This window comes from Terrapene carolina, unplaced genomic scaffold (assembly GCF_002925995.2).
Source record: "Terrapene carolina triunguis isolate 2854851 unplaced genomic scaffold, T_m_triunguis-2.0 Scaffold42, whole genome shotgun sequence".
Classification (NCBI taxonomy): Eukaryota; Metazoa; Chordata; order Testudines; family Emydidae; genus Terrapene; species Terrapene triunguis.
Genome location: NW_020664393.1, coordinates 40,591,312 through 40,619,035, shown reverse-complemented (window position 1 = coordinate 40,619,035; position 27,724 = coordinate 40,591,312). Strand labels below are relative to the sequence as shown.

The following is a 27,724-nucleotide window of genomic DNA, read 5'->3' as shown; positions in this document are numbered from 1 at the left end:
AGGCAAGTTTCTAGTTTCATGCTATCATTTGATGACTTTTAATCTAACAATCAAAATGTTCATAGAATTGTTAAATTCTGATGCATCTTAGCCTATAATTCACAATGCTGTAGAACACGACATATTAAAGATTTTTTCCTTTACCGTTAGTTTTGCATTTACAGTACTTTATATGACTAAGTTTTTAGTACTCACAGGCTTACCATCTGGACCAGGCTGTCCAGGATAACCATGATTCCCAGGTTGTCCAGGGTCTCCCTGTAGAGAAGAAGTTACACATCAGAGCACAAAGACATATGAAAGAGAAGTTTACAATTAGTTGAAAGTAACTTTTATCCAAGCATATTTCTGAGCTTCAGGAATTCGGGCCTTGAAGGAATATTGTTCCACAGAACATTGGCTGTAAGCCCAGATAATTTTTTTGGAAGAGTAATTGCTATAATACAAAGAGCCCGATCCTATGGGGAAACTCCCACTGACTTCTTATGTAGGGTTTGGAAGATTGGGCCCTAAGGGTAGTACATAATATCCCATATTTAGGATGTTATAGAACATGAAAAAGAAAACAGTAGAAATAAAAACAAATAAAAAAACTCTATAAAATATGTTAGTCAATAATACCACCCTGAACCAAACTTCATCTGTCTGTAGGTCTCTACCAAGGATTATCCTGATGCCAGATTTTTATTGAGTTTGGCTCTAATTAAAGTGAAACAGCTAAGATGGACATGGTTAAAACTTTTTAATCAACAGCTACTGCCTCAAGGTGCTTATCCTTTGTAACCCCTCTTAGAGCTTTAGCCAATGCATACAGAAGTCAGTGGGAGTCTTTCCAACTATTTCAATGTGGTTTGGATCAGGCCCATAAAAAGGCAAAAGAAAACTGCAGTTTCCCAAAGATAACTAGACCATCTTTATGATCAGAAAGCAAAACCACCAAAAATATTCTTACTCAATATATTAGTTCACTGTATTTGAACGCTCTCTGTTTAATTTACCAACAAAGGATCTGATTGTGGTCCTTTGTCTCAAACATCAATGGCAAAATTCCCATTGACTTTAAAGGAACAAAGATTTGGTTCCAAACAATAGTTTACTACTGTAAGAACTGCAGAGCACATGCAGTTCTGGAACAGAAAACCAGATTGTGTTCAGCCTCACACACTGTCAGCAAAATTACCGGGTAAATTTCTGATGATAGAGGAAGAGGAAGATCACAGATTGAGACTTAAAGCCTAGTTTGAATTGGAACTGTGAGAAGTCATTTAACAACATGTAAATTGAGCAAGTTTAATATTGAATTCAGTGACAAAGAATATAGAATCCCACAATGTCATTTATACAAAGTCACAGAATATAAGCACACCTTTGAAAAATATTTTAAAACTGATTTTCTGAAGTTATTCAACTAAATCTACATTTAGGGACCTAAATAAAAGTGGTCTGACACTGAGAGGTGCTGAGCTAAGAGTAACAGACTCCACTGGGAATTCCAGATCATCAGCTCCTTCGAAAATTAGGCCACTATCATTTAGGTGCCTAATGCGGATTTAAATGACTAACTTGAGACACCTACCTTTGAAAATTTTGGTCTTAGTAGTTATACCACAAAAAATAAAATTGTTTTTTTGTAAAGAGCATCTAATGTTATTAGATAACATAACAGACAATGGATTGAAAACAAGTTGATTTAGAAACAGCCATATAAAAATTCAGAGGGTTGCAAAAAGTGTCTTAAATAACAAGACACTAATTATTTGGTACTACTGCATATTCAGATTACAAGTAAAAAACAATACTGAAATAATGTTAAGGTTGTAAAGTCCAGCACTCAAAAGTTAGGACATGCTATAATTAGCACCCTACCAAATTCACGGCCATTTAAAACACATCACGGACCGTGAAATCTGGTCTCTCCCCATGAAATCTGGTCTTTTGTGTGCTTTTACCCTATACTATACAGATTTTGTGGGGAGACCAATGTTTGTCAAACTGGGGGTCCTAACCCAAAAGGGAGTTGCAGGGGGTTCACACAGTTATTTTAGGGGGTCATGGTATTGCCACCCTTATTTCTGTGCTGACTTCAGAGCTGGGCAGCCAGAGAGCAGCAGCTGCTGGCCAGGCACCCAGCTCTGAAGGCAGCGCCCCGCCAGCAGCAGCACAGAAGTAAGGGTGGCAATACCATACCATGTCACCCTTACTTCTGCACTGCTGCCTTCAGAGTTGGGCAGCCGGAGAGTGGAGGCTGCTAACTGATGGCCCAGGTCTGCAGGCAGTAGCACAGAGGCAAGGGTGGCAACACCATACCACGCCATCCTTCTGTGCTGCTGCTGGCAGTGGCTCTGCCTTCAGAGCTGGGCTCTCGGACAGCAGCTGCCGCTCTCCAGCTGCTCAGCTCTGAAGGCAGCGCCACCGCCAGCAGCAGTGCAGAAGTAAGGGTAGCAGTACCGCAAGCACCCCCTACAATAACCTTGCAACCCCCCCACAACTCCTTTTTGGGTCAGGACCCCACAATTATAACACTGTGAAATTTCAGATTTAAAAAGCTGAAATCATGAAATTTACTATTTTTAAAATCCTACAACTGTGAAATTGACCAAAATGGACTGTGAATTTGGTAGGGCCCTAGGGTTGCCTGTGCAATCTTAGTTCAGCTTCCTTATGTCTAAACGTTAGGATAATCTTGTCCAGCATGACATGGGAAATCTGTGACACAGCCAGGAACTGTACTCACTGTACTGGGTCCTAATGCAGAGCCTTAAACACAAGAAAAATTCCTCTCTTCTTGCAGTCCTCTGCCTCATTCAATATCCAGCTGTGAACTGAATGAAGCAGGGTTTCTGCTAGAACAATTAGTAGATGGTCATGCAATTCAAGCTTGCATATGCACCAGGGGGCCTAATTAAGATTGCCTGGGCCACCTAATTCTGTCAATTCCTAACTTTTGAGTGTTTTACTGTTCTTGTAAGTACTTACCTAGGTTTTGTTTAAAAATGCAAAGAAAAAACAAGAAATTCTATCATGTGAAACGATAATAACTGCTGAAATGGATCATCAGCGGAAATGCCCATACACTTGATGTAATGGAGTAACTGGTAGCTGTTATCCTCAATGTGGAGAAGCCACTAATAGTTGATGCAACACGCACTAGCAAAGGGATTCTTGGATTCTATTCCTGGCCTTTGAGACAGCACCTCCAAGCACATTTATTCTAAAAGACAGATTTGCTATCAGCTGAGGTTTGGATCTGTCCTATTAGAGACCTGAAGCCAGATTCTAACCCTCACCTTGGCCTTTAATGCTGCTTCACCACTGGACAGAGGCTATAAAGGTCAACTAAACCCAAAGCCGCCCCCAATAGATTTCTAAATATTAATTGCAAATTAAGAAAAGTTGAGAAATTGTCATTTCTCCATGACCAGATTTTTCCATGTCAAACCATGTTAGGATTTCATTACTGAAATGATCGTAAGGGGGGTGAAATTATTTACTGGACAGTAACTATGAAATTTGTGTGTAAACAAACATCTAATTTTCTTAAACAATTAAAATGACATTTAGCTTATCAGGAGATATTGAACCAGTAGCCGATTAATTGCATCTGTCAGAGTCTGATCTTGCAAGATGGCAACTACCAGCAACTCCCACTGGCTTCAGTGGGAGCAGAATTGGACGCTGTGTGGCTTCTTCCTTACACAATGACCTTATAACATAGAAGGTAAAAACACCACCGAAATGCAGATTTTAAAAATAAGAAAATTAAAGAAAAAACTCTACTCACTTTTGGGCCTGGAGGCCCTTGTTTTCCTGGAGGACATATACAAGGAGAAGGCGTGGAGCCTACATCACTGGGGCCATTCATACACTACCAAAAATAAAAATGATCATCAAAATACATGGAAAACCATAAATCAACATATTACAATTAACTGCATTAACATGACCAAATATAGGACTGACTTTATTTTTATTTCATATACAGCACAGTCCTAGGTTATGTAACATTTGTTTAATCAGAACTCCTGCCTAAATGAATACAAGTGGTAAAGGGGGAGGGATAGCTCAGTGGTTTGAGTATGGGCCTGCTAAATGCAGGGTGGTGAGTTCAATCCTTGAGGGGGCCATTTAGGGATCTGGGGCAAAAAAAATTAGTCCTGCTAGTGAAGGCAGGGGACTGGACTTGATGACCTTTCAAGGTCCCTTCCAGTTCTATGAGATAGGTATATCTCCATATATTATATTAAGTCATGTCCCTGAGCAACTTTGCAGACATGAATTCCTGTCCCACCTCTCCAAAACCCTGATAGCTTTTAGACCATTCAGAAAAAAACAGATTTCTATTGTAGTTAAAGTGTGTTCTTTTCTGAAGAAATTACAGCTACAAATAGAGCTGGTCAAATTATTCTTGGGGAATAAATTAGTTAATGAATGAAGTCTCTTTTCCATTTTTGAATCATTCAAAAAGATCCCAATTTCTGAAAATGAATTTGTTATTCATAAATATTCACCAAATAGTTTCGATGAAAAATTTTCAGAGGATAGATTTTCAAAAAAATTTCTTTTAAACTATTCAATCTTTCTCACATGTACATGAACACTAATTCACATAGAATTATTTCTGAAACTTTTTAAATAGGATAATACACAACAAATGACTTATAGCAAATCGCGTATTGTGAATGCTATATTGTTAGCATGTGACTATGGGTATTCATACCAAGAAAGGCCATTCCAAAAATATTCCTGAAAACAAAAACTCATTAACAAGGATGTTCAAAAATATTGAATAAAAAGGGGCCTCACCATGACTGAACCAAACATTCATATAAAAGAGGCAAATGAATTTTAACAAATAGTTTTTACAGAATTCATCCAGCAACAGTTACATGAATCATTAAAGAATAGTAAAAAATCCGTTAACAAAGAATTTTACATGTCACCACTGTGGTTTTCATTTATGATACATCAAAGTACTTCATCTGAAACATCTAATAAGTTTATGTTATGAAATAGAGATGGCTTCGCTCCAGACATCTCTGCTGATATTTTTTCCTCTTTTCCATTTATAGACAAGACTATTTATGTCTACATCCTCATTAAATTTAAGAACAATCTCATAGTGATCTTTAGAGTATTTTCAGTAATCAACATTCAAAATATGCATCACATTGACTAGAATCTGTGATGTATCAACTATGGTGACTGCATTAGTGCACACAAGTAATTATGGGTGCATGAATAAGGGTTGCAGAAAATACCCCCTCACTTATAAAACATACTTTTTACCTAAAAATATTGGGCCTGAGTCTCCCCTGACGTCTACTGATAAAAATCAGAAGTAACCCCAAAGAAGTAAGCTGATTTACAACATTTAAAATTGGTTTCAGTTGAATGAAAAATAGACTCATTATTCCTTACACGAAAAACAAATGCATTACAAAAAATACACAACATATCTGGTTTCCCATAGAGTAAATGCTTAAACAATGCTACATAAAACCTGAAGATTTAGATTGTCCCATACATACAGGAAGAAAAACATGATGCAAAGGATGTGATTTAATTAGACCACAACTTTATTGACTTAACATATCTGGGAACTATCTGGCAAAAACACGTACAATGCAGATCATGATTCCTTTCTTAACCATTTCAACCTGGTGGAGCGCTGCCATTAGCCCCCACCCTTCCACAGCTGGTTTCTGCCCATTGCTGCGACTTCACCACCCTCCCCTTGCATGAAGGTTAAGGAGCTGTGGAGAAGCGGCTGCCTCCTCACTGTACCAGACATTAGGAGCCCCATTCGCATTCCCTACATTCTTTAGGGGATTCCTTCCCCTAAACCCATTTCCAATCCCAGTTTATGAGAGAACTGAACCCCCTATGGGATAAGTACATGTACTGGATGCCTGCCACCTGCTGTGTCATAACAATTTGAACCTGAACTATCCCTGAGTTGCTTGGGCATGAGAGGGGGCTCAAGCTGAAGGTCAAACCCAGCCCCCAGATCAGGCGATGCCTTTCCCTCTCCTCCTGGCTAGCCTCTTCCCAGGGATGGGGCAAAGGGAGCCAATACACTTTCTTCTGCCAGTCCAGCCAAAGCTCCCTCCCGACCTTGAGGTTGTGGGGTTTGCATTCTGAGCTGTGCAAGAGGAGGTTTAGTATTGAATTGAGCACTTATTTACATATTCCAAATAATATATTGCACCTTAATCTGTAAGGTGTTGTGTAACACGGACTTTTAAAAGAGGGTTCCAAGTAGAATATTCTCTCAGGGTGAAATTGGTGGATTTCATTTATGAAATATAAGTCTAGTTTGTGTCAAAAACAACTGCAATTGAACTGAAGCCAATAGGAGCCACTGGTCCTCAGAACCTCCAAAAATTAGGCCACTTATCCAGTGCCCACCTGTGGATTTAGAACTAGATGTTTTACTTTAGACACCCAAATTGAAAATGTTTGCCCATTGACAATACAGTTTTGATTAGCTGGATTCCATTGCTTTTAGTTTTTTGCAAACCACTTTCCATCTCTCGAAACCAACTGCACATTACCAGCTGATGGCTTAATACTGAGTTTATAAAAAAGTAAATACTACCTTAAATTGAGTGGTTTATGATTGAGCTTACCTCTCCATTCTGAAATGAAAAGAAACAGTTTAAGAATGTAGCAATATTTGTAAAGGAAAATATATTTTTTTATAACCAGTTCCCAAATAGCAGGTGTGAAGTCCCTGCCCTCTTCATGTCCTAACTCAAGACCTGGGTAGATCCTGTGTGACCATGCAAGGGTGTGGAGAGGATTAGCTTGATTTTCCCTTCCCTCCCTTTGTGCCTGTGTAGGATGCAGCCACACACTAGACTATGGGCTGTATAATTGCAATGAGGTTTCTGGTATCTGTAATAGCACAGAATGTTACATCCTGAAATCTCCTAGCACATCAGAAATTATGGGGTAGTCTCCTTTAGTGAATTACCACACCATTACCTTTAGTAGGATCCTCATGCAAGTGCTGACCAAGCCCAACCATGCTTAGCTTACAAACTCTGACACAATCAGAATCCAAAGTGATATGGCCACAGTGCTATGCATCCTTTGACATGTCACTGCACCTTCAGATTTTCACAGTGACATGTGAATTTCATTTATGACAAAAACAGGTGAAACCAAACCAGCAAAAAGGGATCTTTTTGTCTGGATTTGATCATGCAGAATGTGGTGGGTTTGCATTTGTTTATTTTCTGAATCCCATGAGCAATTTGTAAATATCAAGATGATGCAATCTTGCAATCAAGTTGACAAAGCTTTATAGAAAGAATTAGATCCAGTACGTTTAAATTTATTGTAGACTTTGAAGCTCAGCTCCCATTTAAGAACCTAAACAAGAGCTGGATGTACAAAAGTGCTCAATACCTATGGCCAGGCTTGCCAAACAGCTCAGTATCCAATAAGCTGAGCTCTTTTGAAAATCTAACTACTTATCTGGTGTCTAAGCAGGAGTTGAGCTCTTTCAAAAAAATGACTATAAGCGTCACAATGGCAGCTGCTAGACACGGCACAGTTCTGTAAATCTAGCTGTTAGTAAGGTTCTGAAATAGGAGCTGAACTCTTTACAACATTTGGCCCCACATGATTTAGACTTCCCTGCACCATTCTACAAACAATTAACATTTCAATATAGAATTAACTCTAACCAACCAAGTAAGGACAGGGCCACTTTTAGGTCACTCTTCAGCCCCACAACCTGGACATGAACTGATTAGGACTTCAGTTTTGTCTCATCCAAAACACATTGGATGAAATCCAGGCCTCATTGAAGTCAATTGGAGTTTTGCCACCAACTTCAATGGGGATAATTTTGACAGGAAATTCTAATTTAAAAACCTAGAAACCTGTTGACTAAATACTAGATTTTAGAGATTAGGGGATTTACTGATGACTGTAGTAATAAAAATACTTTGCACTTAAAGTAGATAGCTCTTTTCATCAATAGAACTCAAGGCACTTAGTATCTCAAAGCATTTGTCACACAAGATTTAGAGTTCACTTCGTACTGATTTCACATTTGCACTGTCAAGTAAGTACTAACATTTTAAGACCTCTTTAAGGATGTCTTTCTAGGAAAATACAAAAGTCTTGTAAAATATGTTTGTTCTAAAACTAGGTTGATAGATGCCAGATACATGTAGCTGTTACCTGTTTAAACATTATAGAATGAGTTCCTCAAATTCCAGAAGGAATTTGTTTACAGTAGTTGAATAAATGCAGAAATGTTTATTTTAAGAGCTCATTATTAAGATAGCCCCTGTGTTTAGTTATTTGGATAAAATGTCAAACAATCCTGGAGAGTTCATCAATCATACTCACAAATCCCGGGATTTCACAAGCTGTTTCTCGGTTGTTTTGTTCTGGGTCACAGTAGATTCTTAGTTTCTGGACATCAAACTATAAGTCAAAGCCAAATACATTGTTCAGGAGAAATTAAATGTTAATCATTTGAGATTACATCAATGAATTTAAAATACAGTCTCCCTTAAATGGTCTGAGTTATATAAACAAACAAATCTTTAAACCCATTTGAAGTCATACATGTCACGTAAGGTTGTCTGACAATTTCAGAATGTAGTTAGTGATAGCATTTTAGCCACACTGCTCCCACTGACTGATGTGTACATTACTTTGACATTTCATGGGTAAAAGCAACAGGACTACTTATGGAAAAAATATTTTTTTTTTTCAAAACAGTAGAAATCATTGTCCCGAGTCTTTGGCTGTTGATGAGGACTGCACAGCACAATATACTAAACTGTTTATGGTAAATCTTCCCTTATTCTATCTCTGTACAGTACCACTATCCATAATAACTAGATATTGTGAAATCAGCCTCCCTTCCCATACTTCTGATTCAGATCCAATAGGTTTCATTCAGTAGAGGCTTTCAGAATACATTGTCAATAAAAATGAAATGCACAATTTAGTCTTTCATAATAGATTTTAATATAGCAATGTTCCACCAAACTGACTATTCTATAGAACAAGATGTGTCATGATGCTGAGAAACAGAATCTCAGTGATTACAGATAGAAAACAAAAAACATTTAGGTCATAAAGACCATCTTTCTGGCAGTGCAAAATTGTTCCCTACTGTATATTCTAGTGCTTCTTCCAGGCTACTTTTAAATCTCTCAGGCAGTGGGTCTTACACAATTCCACATTCCTAAATCTTTTCTTAATTTCAGGCAAAATTTCCTAGCAGTGACATTTATTAACTAAGGAACAGCCTTCTTAAGAAAGTGGTTGAAGCCCCATTCCCGAAGCTATTTTAAAAACTAGATTGCACAAGACTATACAAATGTAATGTAGGGAATAATACTGATTTGGCAGGAAGGATGGATTAGATGACGTTTTATATCTCTTCCATCTCTAATTCCAGTAAAAATAAATGTCTGAGATTCTACAAGAAATCTGCAACACAATCCAGTCTTTCTTGCAGAGAACCATTTTACAGCACGAACAAAATCTCATTGGGAACACTGACTCACAGACAGACCAAGCAGTTCCCTAAAATTTGTTTAAGAGATTATAAAAAGAGGTCTCAAGCATTCCCAAAAATAAGTAAAATGCAGGATACCCAGACAGAGAACTGCTAAAGGTCTAAAAACAAGACAATTTATTTGTGATGGGGTGTGGCCCCACACCAGCCTCAACAGGGTTAATGAGGGCTTGAGAGGCCAATTAGGTCAGCTGGAGTCACCTCAGAGAAGGAGGGCCAGGGTGAAGTGAAAGTGAAGCCCCACTAGACCAGCACTATAAAGCCACCTATGAAAGGGCTGGGCCAACATAAAGCCAAGAAACTGAGAGTAGAATGGGGCTGCAGGGGAAAGAGTTTTGGTATGAGGGAGGACATCAGGGACGAGGAGGAAGTACAGGAGGAAAGTAAGGCCTTGGAGCCTGTCCTGGAGTAAGGAGTCTGGCAAGAAGCTAGGAGGGGTGAAGTAGTCATAGGGAATAGAGTAACCTCCAGTGGAAACCCAGAACCAGGAAACAGAAGACAGGGAGGTTTTGTCGGAAGAAGCCCAGGGAAACAGCGACAGGGACAGGGACTGAGGACCTGGATTGCTGGTTATAGTGTCCCTGGGCTGGAACCTGGTGTAGCAGATGGGCCCGAGTTCCCCTGCCAGCCAGTGCTATAGTAGCACAGAGCCCAAGGAGGGGCTGAACACCTTTCCAGTGATGGCATTTGGATAGATGTCCTACTGGACTTCGTAATCCTTAAGGGATGGACTAAATGGGAACCTGGCCAGAAGGCCGAGTTATCACAAGAGAGACTGTTACAGTGTGAGCAATGAGCAGCAAGGGGGTACCCAATGCAGCAAGAGATACATTCCCAGACCTAGACGCAAGGAGGCGCACTAGCAGTGAGTAGGACCTGTGTAACATTCTGTAAGAAGGCTCTGCTTTAATCTCGGTCCATGTTCAAGCACCCTGATGATGAAAAGCACAATATATCTTTTAAAAGTCTGAATGTTTATATTAAAAGATTTAAGAAGTTAAACAGCTGAGAGAAAACAAAAGAAAATATATCTTTCAAAGAAACCAAAAAAATTAATCTAATTTAAGTAACTCAATATTTCCCAGAGTTGCTGCTATTATTCTCAGTCTAATTAGTAATGTCTCGTACCACACTGTTATAAATCAAGAAATCATAAGAAATTAACAACTGGATTTAATTTAATTTAGCAAACATATGGAACGCTTTATGTACTGTAGTTTTATTGCTAGCAATTACTTATAAAGCCAAAATTTTGCTTACTTTTTTGTGGTAGCACATAGCTATTGAAAAAAGGTGTTTTACATTCCTTAAATAGATCAAAAATACTTACAGGCTTTTCCATATTTTATTTTGGCAGACTAGAATCAAACATTAACAATTTACAAGCATGATAAAGGCAGCACAGCAGGGACACAACTTCATATATTATGTGCTTTATGCTTCCTGTAAACCAATGATGGGACAGTAGCTGCTTGCAACTTTTATTCTCTCCTCAATATGCACAAGTAATTCCTCTGACGTCAGTGGAAATTATGTGAAAGTATCAAGAAGAGATCAGGTACCCTTTCTTTAGATAAATGGTTCCCAATTTTGAAGGGCAACTGTCATTTCACTAATTTAACATCTCAGCTGTTTCAATTAGCAACCACCTTCCCCTTCAGTCAGTTGGTCTACTCAGCACGAGGAAGGGCGCAGCTATCAAGTTTATTATTATTATTTGCATTGCCATGGCACCTAGGAGTCCCAGTCATGGACCAGAACCAGAATTGTGGAAACCTAGATGGTTGTTAGGAAATCCCTGCTCCCTTGCTTGCAGCCCAGCTACATTTGTGAGATCATAGCAGGAAAGTAGGCAGGCATGTCAGTGCTGTCCCATGTTATTTATGACTTTTGGCATCACTGTAAGGGTGGCAGAAACAAGCCTTTAGCAATACAGCCAAGGTCCATTTTCTGCATTGGGTCCCAATGTACTGCAATTGCCCACCTCTCATTCAATAGGTTTTAAGGCAATCCAAATTCTGCACCGGGTCAGTTTATGCAAGACTGGGATTGGAACACACCCAATTTGAATGGAGACTAAAATGTTCACAAACAAATGGGTGCCGAGCAACAGCTGAGCTTTAAGTTTGTATATAGGGGAAATGTAGTGGGGACAGCAAGCAAAGTGTGATGAGTGTTCTGAGTCTGATGAGTTATTCGTGAGCCTGAGGGTTTCTCTACATTGCAATAAATCATGCGACTGGTCCATGTCTGCTGACTCAAGCTATGGTGATATAATACTGCAGTGTAGACATTCGGGATCAGGCTGGAGGCCACGCATTGGGACACTCCTCCCTCACTGGGTCCCAGAACCTGGGCTCCAATCCGAGCCCGAACATCTACACTGCAATTTTATAGCCCCGCAGCCCAAACCCCGCAAGCCCAAGTCAGCTGACACAGGCCAGCCGTGGGTTTTTAACTGCAATAAAGACATACCCTGAGTGTTCTGAGCCTGAGTCATCCCTGAGCCTGAGTCATCCCATTCTGCTCAACATGGCTACCTTTTGGGGATACTCCCAGCTTTTGGGGATACTCCCAGCAGTGCTGACAGACTGCCCCTGCTCTTGCCGCTCAAGCAATGGCTGGTCGCCTAACATGGTTGGTCCACCATCTTCAGGATCAACTTGCCCAGCTGCAACTGGAGAATGCCTCTCTCTGCTCACAAATCCCAGTATCTCCAGTACCTCCAGGACTGCCAGCTATGGTCCCTCTGAAACATGGCCCAAAGGTTCCACTGCCAGAAAGATTTCATGGGAATTGCCAGACGTTCCATGGTTTTCTTAACCAGTGCCACCTTTTGTTCTGGATGTGTCCCACAATGTATCCTGACGACCAGACCAAAGTTGGGCTTATCATCCATTTATTGACTGGTGACTGGTGAAACCCTAGACTGAGAATCACTGCTTCTGGAGCAGATGGGCCCAATGCTGACTAATTTTGATGAGTTCATCCATGGCTTTTTGGTAACATTAGGCTGACAGCCTTGTCTGAGAAACTGTCTATCTCGACATATGTTGCTCCCTTTCAGCATCTGGTTGCCAACATGGCATGGAGAGGGTCAGCCCAGATCTACCATTCCCACCAGAGTCTGAATGACAACGTAAAAGATTAATTGGCCCAGGTTGAATCCCCCACAATTCTGAACTCGTATTGAATTGTGCATCTGGATCGACAGTCATCTGTCTAAGCGACGCCAAGAAAAGAAGAGGACATAGCCACAACTCCAGCTTAGACCTGCTCCATTCCAGCCGACCTCAAGCATTATTCCATAACAGGAGCCTATGCAGACTGATGTGACGCAAAGGCACCTCATGGATCAGGAGAAGGAGTATTGGTGATAGAACAACCTTTCCCTATTTTATGGTGGACTTAGTTACAGAGTACCCCCTTAAATCTAGACCCTTGGAAAACAACCACGTCCAGCCCTGTTAGAGAGGTTGTGGCTGGATGTAACCAAGAAATTGAGTCCTCCACAAGAGCCCCCTCTTCTGCTATCTTGTATCTTGGCAGCCACGAACTGTCACCCTCCACAATGTAGGTCTTCCTCCACCTCTTAATCCTGATTAGAAGTGAGCTGCACTCAGCTTTTGCTCATGGATTCCAGTGCGTCTAGTAATTTTACGGATGATGGGCTCACCAAAGCTACTCAACTTCCAGTGCAGAAGACGCTCACCCCAAACCACGTGAAGCCAATTGATGGTAGCATGAAACTGTGCCCCTCCAAGTCAAGACTGTCAGGAAACTCTGCAATTAAGCCCTGGTCTACACTGGGGGGGATCGATCTAAGTTACGCAACTTCAGCTATGTGAATAACGTAGCTGAAGTTGACGTACTTAGATCGACTTACTGCAGTGTCTTCAACATGGTGAGTTGACTGCTGCCGCTCCCCCATCGACTCTGCTTCCGCCCCTCGCTGCCCTGGAGTATAGGAGTCTACGGGACAGCGCAAGGGGGGCGATTTATCGAGTCTAGACTAGACGCGATAAATCGATCCCCGCTGGATCGATCGCTACCCACCGATCCGGAGGGTAGTGAAGACATACCCTCAATATAATCAGCTTGCCACTCTTCCTGTTTATGCTCAGCATTTCATGGCTCTCAGTGCATGATCCAAACATCTCTTGGAGGATGGAAGAGCTACAATTCAAGGCAAGCTATTGCCAACAACTGCATCTAGCCGAATCAGATGCCCAGAAAACAAGAAGAGGAACGGAAAAGGCCACTACCTTCTGTGTTCAGCAGATTCAAGGAGACAACAGTACCAAAATACCTAAATTTTGCTGATGTATTTGATAAAAGAAACACTGATATCTTACTCCCACATAGACCCTAAAACGGCCCCATCAACCTCCAGCCAGGCACCAGAATTGTATTCGGATGGATTTATTCTGTATCGAAATCAGAACTCAAGGCCTTACGAGAACATGTTGATGAGAATCTTCCAGAAAAATTCATTTCTCCATCCACGTCTCCCACTAGAGCCCTGATTTTGTTCATTAAGAAGGATGGCTCCTTGTGTTTCTATGTAGATTATTGTGCATTGAACAAAATCACTATCAAGATCAGTTACCGCTAGCCCTGGATCAGCAGGCTGTTGAAAGGGGTTGGTGCTGCCAAGGTATTTCTCAAGCTCGATCTTCTTGACACTTACAATCTAGTCTGCATCAGGTCAATAGGGCAACAAATGGAAAACTGTGTTTTGCACGTCATGGAAATTTTGAGTATCTAGTTATGCCTTTCAGTCTCTCCAGTGACCCAGCCATGTTCGAGCACTTTGTCAATGACATTTTTAGGGATATTTTAGACCAGTTCATGGTGATCTACCTGGATGACATCCTCTCCTTCTCAAAAAATCAAGTCCTTCATGACACATCCACCTTGTGCACAAGCATATCTGAGCAAATGGCCTGTTCGGGAAACCCCAGAAGTGCGAATTTGATCGCCTTTTTGTCGACTTCTTTGGCTATAAGCAACAGAGGGTCCTGTGGCATCTTTAAGACTTCTGTTAGTCTTAAAGGTGCCACAGGACCCTCTGTTGCTTTTTACAGATTCAGACTAACACGGCTACCCCTCTGATTCTTTGGCTATGTCATTTCTCCCAACCGACCCCTGAAGATTGTCCACAGTCATGGAATGGGCAGCCCAAAGAATGTCTATGATGTCCAGTGTTTCCTGGAGTCTTCCAACTTTTACTGGCAGTTCATCAGGGGATGTTTGAAGGTGGTGACCCCAATTGCCCGGCTGCTCCGGAAGAATACTATATTTGCTTGGATACCAGAAGCCCAGTCCACCTTTGATTAGTTAAAGGAAGTACTTACATCAGCACCTATTTTTTATTTATAATTTCTTATTAATTTTTTCCAAATACAATACACCAAAATACTAGATTCATCAAAATATATAAAGTAAGTAAATAGGGTTAGGATAAATGGAAGGGAAGGGAAGCAACATAACTATATTCAGGATCTACATTAACCACAGACCTCTCAAAAAACAGTCCAAATGGCTTTGAATTTTTTATGCTTTCCCTTTCTATGGAATGCCAATCATTAGTTAGCCGCAAGGTCAACCATATCATTGAGCCAGGCATCAATATTTGGTGGGAATTGACTTTTCCATTTTTGTAGGATTAATTTTTTAGTAACCAAAGCTGCATGTTGTTATCAGGTAATTTTCAGGAATACATCCAAGAATGAAACCTAAGGGGTAGAGCTCCAATTTAGCATCCTGTATCCAACTGGTGCTTTGACCCACCTCATACCAGAAATTCTTAATACAGGGACACTTCCAAATCATATGAGCTAATGTAGCATTAAGGGACCTACATTTTCAACAGCAGTCAGCATTTATGAGGCCTATTACCATTAGCCTATGTGAGAACCAGCATATTAAAGTGTTTTTGGTGAATAAGCCATAATCATTTAGTTCTATAGTTGCCTTTCTAACATTAGTTACAATTGTATTTCATTAGGATCAGCAAAAACAACAAGGAGCCTGGTGGTACCTTAAAGACTAACAGATTTATTTGGGCATAAGCTTTCGTGGGTAAAAACCTCACTTCTTCAGATGCATAGAGTGAAAGTTACAGATGCAGGCATTATATACTGACACATGGAGAGCAGGGAGTTACTTCGCAAGTGGAGAACCAGTGTTGACAGGGCCAATTCAATCAGGGTGGATGTAGTCCACTCCCAATAATAGATGAGGAGGTGTCAATTCCAGGAGAGGAAAAGCTGCTTCTGTAATGAGCCAGCCACTCCCAGTCCCTATTCAAGCCCAGATTAATGGTGTTAAATTTGCAAATGAATTTTAGTTCTGCTGTTTCTCTTTGAAGTCTGTTTCTGAAGTTTTTTTGTTCAATGATAGTGACTTTTAAATCTGTAATAGAATGACCAGGGAGATTGAAGTGTTCACTTACTGGCTTATGTATGTTACCATTCCTGATGTCCGATTTGTGTCCATTTATTCTTTTGCAGAGGGACTGTCCGGTTTGGCCAATGTACATGGCAGAGGGGCATTGCTGGCACATGATGGCATATATAACATTAGTGGATGTGCAGGTGAATGAGCCCTTGATGGTGTGGCTGATGTGGTTGGGTCCTCTGATGGTGTCGCCAGAGTAGATATGGGGACAGAGTAGGCAACGAGGTTTGCTACAGGGATTGGTTCCTGGGTTGGTGTTTCTGTGGTGTGGTGTGTAGTTGCTGGTGAGTATTTGCTTCAGGTTGGGGGGTTGTCTGTAAGCAAGGACTGGCCTGCCTCCCGAGGTCTGTGAGAGTGAGGGATCATTTTCCAGGATAGGTTGTAGATAGTGGATAATGCGCTGGAGAGGTTTTAGCTGGGGGCTGTATGTGATGGCCAGTGGTGTTCTGTTATTGTCCTTGTTGGGCCTGTCCTGTAGTAGGTGATTTCTGGGTACCTGTCTTGCTTTGCCAATCTGTTTCCTCACTTCCCCAGGTGGGTATTGTAGTCTTACAAATGCTTGATAAAGATCTTATAGGTGTTTGTCTCTGTCTGAGGGGTTGGAGCAAATTCGGTTATATCTTAGGGCTTGGCTGTAGACAATGGATCGTGTGATGTGTCTTGGATGGAAGCTGGAGGCGTGTAGGTACGTATAGCGCTCAGTAGGTTTCCGGTATAGGGTGGTGTTTATGTGACCATCACTTATTTGCACTGTAGTGTCCAGGAAGTGGATCTCTTGTGTGGACTGTTCCAGGCTGAGGTTGATGGTGGGGTGGAAATTGTTGAAGTCCAGGTGGAATTCTTCAAGGGCTCCTTTCCGTGGGTCCATATGATGATGTCATCAATGTAGCACAAGTAGAGGAGGGGCACTAGGGGACGAGAGCTGAAGAAGCGTTGTTCTAAGTCAGCCATAAAAATGTTGGCATACTGTGGGGCCATGCGGGTACCCATAGCAGTGCCACTGACTTGAAGGTATAAGTTGTTCCCAAATCTGAAGTGGTTGTGGGCGAGGACAAAGTCACAAAGCTCAGCCACCAGGCGTGCTGTGGCCTCATCAGGGATACTGTTCCTGACAGTTTGTAGTCCATCCTCATGTGGAATATTGGTGTAAAGTGCTTCTACATCCATGGTGGCCAGGATGGTGTTTTCAGGAAGAACACCAATGCACTGTAGTTTCCTCAGGAAATCGGTGGTGTCTCGAAGATAGCTGGGAGTGCTGGTAGCGTAGGGTCTGAGGAGAGAGTCCAAATAGCCAGATAATCCTGCTGTAAGAGTGCCAATGCCTGAGATAATGGGGCGTCCAGGGTTTCTGGGTTTATGGGTCTTGGGTAGCAGATAGAATACCCCTGGTCGGGGTTCTGGGGGTGTGTCCATGTAGATTTGTTCCCGTACTTGTAGCTGGGAATTCCTTGAGCAGATGGTGTAGTTTCTTTTGGTATTCCTCAGTGGGATCAGAGGATAGTGGCCTGTAGAATGTGGTCTTGGAGAGTTGCCTGGCAGCCTCCTGTTCATAATCCGGCCTGTTCATTATGACTACAGCACCTCCTTTGTCAGCCCCTTTGATGATAATGTCAGAGTTGTTTCTGAGGCTGTGGATGGCATTGCGTTCTGTACGGCTGAGGTTATGGGACAAGTGATGTTGTTTGTCCACAATTTCAGCCTGTGCATGTCTGCGGAAGCACTCTATGTAGAGGTCCAGTCTGTCATTTCAACCGTCAGGTGGAGTCCACGCAGAGTTCTTCTTCTTGTAGTGTTGGTAGGAGGGTTCCTGTGGGTCAGTGCACTGTTCAGTGGTGCGCTGAAAATATTTCTTGAGTCGGAGACGACGAAAGTAGGCTTCCAGATCACCGCAGAACTGTATCGTGTTCGTGGGGATGGTAGGACAGAAAGAGAGTCCCCGAGATAGGATAGACTCTTCTGCTGGGCTAAGTGTGTGGTTGGAAAGATTGACAATGTTGTTAGATGAGTTGAGGGTACCACTGTTGTAGCCCCCTGTGGCAGGTAGAAGTTTAGATAGCTTACTGTCCCTTTTCCTCTGTAGAGAAGTGAAGTGTGCATTGTAAATGGCTTGTCTCTTTTTTGTAAAGTCCAGCCACGTGGAAGTTTGTGTGGAAGGTTGGTACTGTATGAGAGTCTCCAGTTCTGAGAGCTCATTCTCATGTCTGTCTGTATCTGTGTTATCAGGAATGGTAACATACATAAGCCAGTAAGTGAACACTTCAATCTCCCTGGTCATTCTATTACAGATTTAAAAGTCACTATCATTGAACAAAAAAACTTCAGAAACAGACTTCAAAGAGAAACAGCAGAACTAAAATTCATTTGCAAATTTAACACCATTAATCTGGGCTTGAATAGGGACTGGGAGTGGCTGGCTCATTACAGAAGCAGCTTTTCCTCTCCTGGAATTGACACCTCCTCATCTATTATTGGGAGTGGACTACATCCACCCTGATTGAATTGGCCCTGTCAACACTGGTTCTCCACTTGCGAAGTAACTCCCTGCTCTCCATGTGTCAGTATATAATGCCTGCATCTGTAACTTTCACTCTATGCATCTGAAGAAGTGAGGTTTTTACCCACGAAAGCTTATGCCCAAATAAATCTGTTAGTCTTTAAGGTGCCACCAGACTCCTTGTTGTTTTTGTAGATACAGACTAACACGGCTACCCCCTGATACTTGACACCATTAGGATCAGCATCCATCTTGTTATATCCAGACCTGGCAAAAGCCTTTGTTGTCGAAGAAGTTGCTTCCAATTATGTGATTGGGACAGTTTCAATACAGTGGCATAGGCTTCAGGGAGTTCTTCGTCCTTGCGCATTTTATCCCCGTAAACTGATGCCTGTGGAGCAAAACTATGAAATCTGTGACAAAGAACTGCTGGCTATCAAGGCCACTTTTAAAGAATAGCACCATCACCTGGAAGGTGCACGTTTCCCAGTCCAGGTATATATGGATCACAAGTACTCAGAGTACCCGTGACTGTAAATCTCTCAATCAACACCATATCTGTCAGTCCCTTTTTTCCAGGTTCAATTACACTGTAACCTATTGCCCGATGCCAGGAATGGTAAACCTGCCATTTTCCCAATGTCACCATGAACAACTTGCTGTCTCTCATGAAGTCCCTCATATTCTTCGATCCATTTGCAGTGAAAATTATGGCAACTGGTACAGATCTAGCTTCTGACTCAATATTCTCAGTCAAAAAAGGGATCATCTTATTAAAATACTGGATTTATACCTCAAACAGTCAGCCACATCTAGCAATACTCTGGCTATGTTATGATTCACTCCGGTTGGTCATTTCAGCCCCCCGGAAAACGCTGAGGCTCTTGAAATCTCAGATGGCCAAATATGCATGTTTTCATGTAGTCCTATATCAACTCCTGTGACACGTGCCCTTGAATGAAGACTCCCTGCACCAAACCCCTGGGCACTTTGATTCCACTGCCAATTCCATCTCAATCGTGGTCATCCATCTTCGTGGACTTTATCATTTACGTTCCCAATTACCAGGGCCACACAACTGTGCTAGTTTTTGTCAACCTACTTACAAAAATGTCCCATTTTGTGCCAGGCATTCATATTTCCACTGCAGCGGTCACAGCCCAACTGTTTTTCAACCATGTATTCAAACTCCCTGGTCTACCATCTAACATTACATCTGATCAAGGACTGCAGTTAATTTCACATTTCTGGAGAGAGCTGTTCAAGTTCCTATATGTGGATCTACAGGTCTCCTTGGCTTATCAACCCCAGGCTGATGGATAGATGAAATGAATTATTCAAATTCTTGAGCAATACCTCTGTTGCTTTATCATTACCATTAGAATGACTGGGTTTCACTCCTCCCTTTTGCCAAATTTGCATATAACAACTCTCCCCAGAGATCAAACCACCACCATCCTTTTTATGCCAACAAGGTTTCCACTCCCAGTTCCACCCACCCATGCCACAAGTCTCACATGTACCCAGAGCCTTCAATCTAATCGAACATGTGCACCGCATCAAGGAGTTGAAAGTCCACCTAGAATTGGTCATGTGGATTACAAACAAGGGAACCCTCATATCATAGTTGGAGATAAAGAATGGCTCTTCACATAGCACATTGGCTCTCCCCAACCTTCACAAAAGTTAGATTACCGATACTTGGCCCATTTTGGGTCATCCAGCAGATCAATCCTGTAGCCTTCAAACTCCAACTTCCCAAGATGATGAAAACATACTCAATGTCCCATCACCCCTCTGAAAGACCATATCAACAACTCCTTTCCCAGATGAGTTCAGCAACCACCTCCACCCATCACTGTCCAGGAGTACCTGGTGAAGTAGATCCAAAGTTCGCCAGGGGAAGCTCATGTATCTTGTTGATTGGGAGGGTAATGGGGTGGCTTATCGTTGGTGAAAGCCGACTAACAACATACACACACACACCCCCTACTTTGAGAATTCAATCAGTCACACCGTGATAAATCAGGTTGAAGGACACCTGGCAGGCATCTTTTTCAGGGGGGTACTGTGAAGGATGTTCTGAGCCTCATGAATCATCTAAGATAATTCCCTGAGAGTCTTAAGGGACCACCCAATCCACAAGCAAGGGTCTAACCAGGTGATCCCAAAGCTGGTGTATAGGGTCTAACCAGGTGATCCCAAAGCCTCCTAATGAAAGCAGCCGTTCCACTCTGCTCAACATCACTACATCGTCAAAGATACTACCAGCTGCCTGCTCCAGCCTCTGCCTGCTCCTGCTCCTGCCAAGCAAGTCCCCTGGATGTCCTGACTCAAAGTGGAATACCAGTGGATTAAGTTTCAGTAGCACTACATTTGGGAACACCTTTGTGACGCCGTACCCCATAATGCTTTATGGAAATATGCTTATGAATATATATGACATAACTGGAATATGTGCTATGCTACATATTCCATGGAGCATATCTATGTAACGGTTATGATCTACTGAATCTATTAATCCTATCTGTATGCATGTATCATTTTTGTATTGGAAGTTATGAATATTGGCTGTGTACTGGCTTGATTTCTAAATATCCTTAGTAGAGAATTTGGTCAATTTCAACATTCTTTTCTCCAGGAACTAAGTACCTAATCAAGAAACACTTAAAGGACAATGAATCTTGGAATGCTCCAATCCACATAAGAAGTCTACTTGAGGACCTTCAAGATAGCATGTGACCTATGGCTACTACCTGGTAAGAAACTGTGAGTCATGCATGGACATGTGACTTGCCCAGGTGACTCCAGAACTCCATCTTGGAGCTGGACTTTGCATAGGAGTGAGGAGGGGGGTCTCCACCCACAAGAGAAAGTCTATTTAAGCCCATGGGAGACCCCTTCATTTGGTCTTCAGCTGGCTAAAGAGAGCCTCTCCACCCCCCAGGATACCTGAAAGAAACTGGAACAAAGTACAGTGACTGCAAGGGGTGTGAGTGATTGCTGGACCCATGCTAAAAGGAGATTAGTCTGTAAAAGGGAGCATTCTGAAACTGGTGAGGATCTTATCTGTATTCAGTTTGATTAGACATAGATGTGCGTGTTTTATTTTATTTTGCTTGGTGACTTACTTTGTTCTGTCTCTTACTACTTGGAACCACTTAAATCCTACTTTCTGTATTTAATAAAATCACTTTTTACTTATTAATTAACTCAGAGTATGTGTTAATACCTGGGTGGGCACACAGCTGTGCATCTCTCTCTATCAGTGTTATAGAGGGTGAACAATTTATGAGTTTACCCTGTATAAGCTTTATACAGGGTAAAACGGATTTATTTGGGTTTAGACCCCATTGGGAGTTGGGCATCTGAGTGTTAAAGACAAGAACACTTCTGCTAGCTGCTTTCAGGTAACCCAACAGCTGTTATGGGACGTGATTCAGACTTGGGTCTAGGTTTGCAGCACGCTAGCGAGTCTGGCTCAAACCAGGCAGGGCACTGAAGTCCTAAGCTGACAGGGCAGGAAAGCAGGGGCAGAAGTAGTCTTGGCACATCGGGTGGCAGCTCCCAAGGAGGTTTCTGTGATCCAACCCGTCATAACCTTAATTACAGAATAAGCATTTCAGAGCCCTCCAAACCATGATGACATAAAAGAGAAGCACTATATACTGCTGTATGAATAGCATATACAGAACTTTCATCTCTGTTATTTCATTTGTTTATTACTGCATCAAAAAAAACATTCTTCCCCTGCCCTTAGAGTCCAGTAGTTTTAAATAATGTTTATGGCAAAGACATTGCTTTAACAAACTGTTCATTTTACTGTAACATAATTCTTCTTGGGTACTCAAGAATGCCATTATGGCAAGAATGATGTTCTCTACATTGTTGCTGTGTGAAAGACCTGAACAAACATCAGGGACAACTGCTAATACAGAGGGAAAAGTGAAACTGACTATATACATATATTGTCAAACATGTAAATTAAGCAACCTGAAGAAGGAGACAAATATTTTCCCCTAATCTCTTTCACTTACTGCAGTGTTAGGTATTACTTACAATAGCTGTGGTGAAAAAGAAATTCAGACCAAAATGTGACTTTTTTTAATGTTGACTATCTCTCTTTAATTACTAGCTAAAATGTATCTCAAATTGTCAGCCCAGAAGGAATTATATTAGAAAGTATAACCCCATCGAAATAGAAGGCTGCAATGAAATACTAGGTAAAAGATTAATGATTGCAGTACTACTGAACTGGTATAGTGTCAAACTATGTTACATCCGACAATATTCTAGACTCACCTGTACAGTTTCCTCTTTCCCAGGGTATTTCCCTATTTGGGTTAGTCCACTGATGTAGATACCTAAAACAGGATGTAATGGCTTCATTTCAGTTTCTTGATCATCTATATACAAAGTTACATGTGCTTCTGTTACCAAGAGACGAATCTGATGCCAGCCTTCGTCAAACAATGTCTAAGAAAATGGAGAAAATAAGAGGACTTTAAAATATAATTTCCTAAATTTAAAGAATTATGAAATTTGATCTCAACTATTTATCCACTTCTTTTTATCTATTAATAAGACTGGTTGTTTGTGATGACAAAATACAGCAAAGGTCATGGCTGTGTCAGAGCAAAAAAAAAAAAAAAGCAAAAGACAAATGATAGAAAAAAATCTAAATGTCACAAGATCACCTTTATTTTACAATCAAGATTCTGCTAAGCCATTTAAAAATAACTAATAGTTTTGAACCTTTTTTTAAAAAAAGGTCACTTTCCCATACTTCATTACGCTGGATATAAAGAGAAAGAGAGAGAGAGCCCCACTTTTGCAAAAATTCATAGAGGAATCCTGTTAAGCAGTGAGCTAGCCAAGATGATAAAGACCATGGGTAAAATATTCATAAGAGCTTAAATCCCATTTTCATTCACTCAGGACCCTAAATCTCATTAAAGGACAATAGGACTTAGTAGCCTAAGGGCTAGATTCCCAAAGGGACTTAGGTGCCTGACTGCAAATTTAGGTACCTAAATCCAACAATTAAGCACCACTGGCATTCACAAAACTACTGCTCTGCCGGAGTTTGAATATGTAAAGCACTATATAAGTATTACTACTGTTCAGCTTGAGGATACTAAGCTGAAAAAACAAATGTAAAGAAAATAAATGACTATTTGTTAGGGCTGTAAAGCAATTAAAAAATTAATCACGATTAATTGCATGATTAATCGCGCTGCTAAACAGTAACAGAATACCATTTATTTAAATATTTTTGGATGTTATCTACATGTTCAAATATATTGATTTCAATTACAATACAGAATACAAAGTGTACAGTGCTCACTTTATATTTATTTTTTATTACAAATATTTGCACGGTAAAAATGATAAAACAAAAGAAATAGTATTTTTCAATTCACCTAATACAAGTACTGCAGTGCAATCTCTTTATCATGAAAGTTGAACTTACAAATGTAGAATTATGTATCAAAAATAACTGCTTTCAAAAATAAAACAATATAAAACTTTAGAACCTACAAGTCAACTCAGTCTTACTTCAGCCAATTGTCAAATCTGCTGTGAAAATGTTCTTAAAATGAATGTGTGCTGGGTCATCATCCGAGACTGCTTTATGAAATATATGGCAGAATGAGGGTAAAACAGAACAGGAGACATACAATTCTCCCCCAAGGAGTTCAGTCACAAATTTAATTAATGCGTTATTTTTATTAATGAGCATCATCAGCATGGAAGCATGTCCTCTGGAATGGTGGCTGAACCATGAAGGGGCATACGAATGTTTAGTATATCTGGCACATAAATACCTTGCAACTCTGGCTAGAAAAGTGCTATGCGAACATCTGTTCTCAATTTCAGGTGACATTGAAAATAAGAAGCAGGCAAGAGTATCTCCCGTAAATGTAAACAAACTTGTTTGTCTTAGCGATTGGCTGAACAAGAAGTAAGACTGAGTGGACTTGTAGGCTCTAAAGTTTTACATTGTTTTGTTTTTGAGTGCAGTTATGTAACAAAAAAAAAAATCTACATTTGTAAGTTACACTTTCGTGATAAAGAGATTGCACTACAGTACTTTTATGAGGTGAATTGAAAAATACTATTTCTTTTATCATTTTTACAGTGCAAATATTTGTAATAAAAAGTAATAATATAAAGTGAGCACTGTACACTTTGTATTCTGTGTTGTAACAGAAATCAATATATTTGAAAATGTAGAAAACATCCAAAATATTCAATAAATTTCAATTGGTATTCTATTGTTTAACAGTGTGATTAGTCATGATTAATTTTTTTAATAACGATTAATTATATTTTTTATAACAGAGAGTTAAATGCAATTACTCAACAGCCCTACTATTTTTCAAAACTCAGAATTGCTTTTCACTTGTGGTTTTTAAAATTGATCAGAAAAGATATCCAATGAACACACAACATTTTAAAGCAAATTTAATTGTAAAAGAAAAATGTTGGATTAACAGCCCTGAAGCCACCTATTCACTTACAGAACTGTTACAACTCTGGCATGGCAATGCTGTCTTCCCCACCTCTAAAGTAAGAAGGTTCTTCAATATTAAAAGTTTAATGCGATCTCTGCTAAGACTCCAGTTGGCACCTTTGTTTACATGGTGTTCCTTATCATGTGCTATTTGTCGTCTAAGAAATGGAATGAGTAAACCATTTCAAATAATGATGGTCAAGAATTAAACTTAATTTTGCCATGGGGGATCACAGAAATGGTTACTCTCTCTGGAGAATCAGAGAAGATCTCCAGAGACTATTTCCTATTTATTCTTATGAGCATTCATATCCAATCCAATATTTTAGGTACCAGTAAAGTACAACTTTGTTTATCTAAAATGTTTCTGGGACTCCAAAGTCCTTGGAGGGTTCTAATAAATTTAGTGCAGATTGTCTATTATTCAAATAAAAAACAAAAACAAAAAACCAGATGAGGATGTTTTCACTGGACACAGAATTGGATAAACCAGGTTGCACTGAAATTCACAAGTTTCTAACCAATCTACTAGAAAACAATTATTTTAAATTAAAAAATAAAATAAAAAAATAAATGGGAAATAATTAATGAATTTGAAACCTCTACCACGGTGGTTTTGAACCTGTGGTCCATGGACTCCTGTGGCTCAGCGAACAATGTCTAAGGGGTCCACAAAAGGTTGTTGCTACCATAGAACTGTGGTTTTCAACCTGTGGTCCGCGGATTTTTGGGGATTTGCAGATTATATCTAAGATTTCCAAAGGGACCTGCACCTCCATTCAAAATTTTTTAGGGGCCCGCAAATGAAAAAAGGCTGAAAACCATTGCGCTACAAATACAGGAGCAAAATCCACCTCTAAAACTAGATTATTTTTATCAAAATACATTTACTAAGTGACAGAGATGCTATCTTTGTAATAAATACAAAATATTTTTTTCAACTAACACCAGCATGTAGTATGAGGCATCATCCGGCTATTTTCAAATATTTACAAATTCAGGAGCTAGTATATCTTAACAAAGGTGAAGAACCAAGGAAATAAACCTGTATTCTCATGAATATTCCAATACAAGATCAATGTACTCATTACCTTTACATGAGGTGCATTGAAAGTGACAACCTGAGTTCCATTTACTAAGCTTGTTGTAGTAAAGGATAATGTTTTATCTTCCCCATTTACAGTAACTGTTATTTGCGGCCTCCCATCCAGGCTTAGAATCCTCCACAAATCCCATGTCTTTCTGACCTTAAACCTCTGCGTGGAGACGAACACATATGATGGAGGAAGACCTTCTGGAAACACATTCCTGGGGAAAAAACACATACATTCTAAATGGGAAATTCTGAAACAAATCCCATACATTTTAATAAACCGCATTTTTATCCCAAACTGTATAACTTTCTACAATGAAGTACCTTGTAAATTCTGACAAGTCAATGTTTGATGTTATTTCGTAAGCTTTTGCATTAGAAGATGGGATTTGAATTCTCTTTTTAACCTTTTTCTTCACACCTAATCCTAGAAGAATATCAAATCCTTTTTCATCTCGAGCTGCCACTGGAATTCTTGTTGGACAAACAGATTCTATAAAGCAATAGACAGAATAGTTGACAGCAATCAATTCTGAAAACACTAAAACTGCTATTTGATACTGCATCTGTTTGACAAACTGTGAAAGATTTTAGGCTAAAGTATAAAGTTCTCAACTTCTTTGTTTCAATACCAAAACAAGACTATGGAAGAAATACTGAAACTCTTTGGGTCAAATATTTCTCCATGCTACAGGATTCAGAAGAGATGAATGAATGAAAAATGGAGTAGAAAACCCCAAAATACAAGGGCCTGGAAGCAGAACCTCTGTCACATGTTCCCCTCTTTGCCAGGTGTCCTCCAAATCCCCTCCACACAGCACTAAACTTTTGGATCTCTGTGAGTTTGTTGGTGGAAATAGCTGCTGTGCACAGCTTGTTCTCCTGGGGACCTGATGGATATTGCGGCAGGAACAAGGGGTATGTCCACACCGCAATTGTGAGTGAGACTCCCAGCCCAGATAGACAGACTTGTGCTAGCAGGGCTCAAGCTAGCACGCTAAAAACAGCAGTGTGAACATTGTGGCTTGGGTGGCAGCTTGGGCTCTCAAGCCCACCTGACCCTCTGGGTTTGAGTTCAGGTGGCTAGCCCGAGTCTCCACTGGAGCCGCAACAACCACAAAAAGAACAGGAGTACTTGTGGCACCTTAGAGACTATTTTTACCACTAGCTTGAGCCCTGCTAGCACCAGCCTGTCTATCCTGGCTGGGAAGCTTGCTTCCAGCTGCAATGTAGACATCCCTAGTGTGGGAGACATACCCACTGTCACGAATACAGTTTGAGCTCCTCAGATGAAAGGCAGTACAGACATGTAAAACATTATTATATCTCCATTTCTGTAAAGCTTTTTATTAGGGATAGACTACTTCAGCCATTACTCGGATACACATGGGCACCCTAGAAATCCAGCTACAGAAGCTGTTTCCTATTTCAAGAGTGTAGATGCGTAGCTCATTGCTGGTTTAATCAGGGCATAGCTGGCTGACACTGGTCCCTTCTCAATGATCGGATTCATGAGAATGAGATCCCCTAATTGCCTATTGATACTAGTATGTGTGTGTGTGTGTGTGTGTGTGTGTGTGTGTGTGTGTGTGTGTGTGTGTGTGT

General features: G+C 40.6%; 1 protein-coding gene across 1 annotated transcript in view; it reads right to left on the bottom strand.

Moving 5' to 3' along the window:
* COL21A1 (collagen type XXI alpha 1 chain) overlaps positions 1 to 27,724 on the bottom strand; it is a 190,828-nt gene that overhangs the window by 115,879 nt on the left and 47,225 nt on the right. The window contains exons 4-10 of the mRNA XM_024216499.3: positions 26,444 to 26,612; positions 26,118 to 26,334; positions 22,812 to 22,985; positions 8,368 to 8,445; positions 6,630 to 6,638; positions 3,782 to 3,865; positions 196 to 258 (exon numbers count right to left, since the gene is read on the bottom strand). Of these exons, the coding sequence (XP_024072267.2) occupies positions 196 to 258; positions 3,782 to 3,865; positions 6,630 to 6,638; positions 8,368 to 8,445; positions 22,812 to 22,985; positions 26,118 to 26,334; positions 26,444 to 26,612 (794 nt within the window). The remainder of the gene's footprint in view (positions 1 to 195; positions 259 to 3,781; positions 3,866 to 6,629; positions 6,639 to 8,367; positions 8,446 to 22,811; positions 22,986 to 26,117; positions 26,335 to 26,443; positions 26,613 to 27,724) is intronic.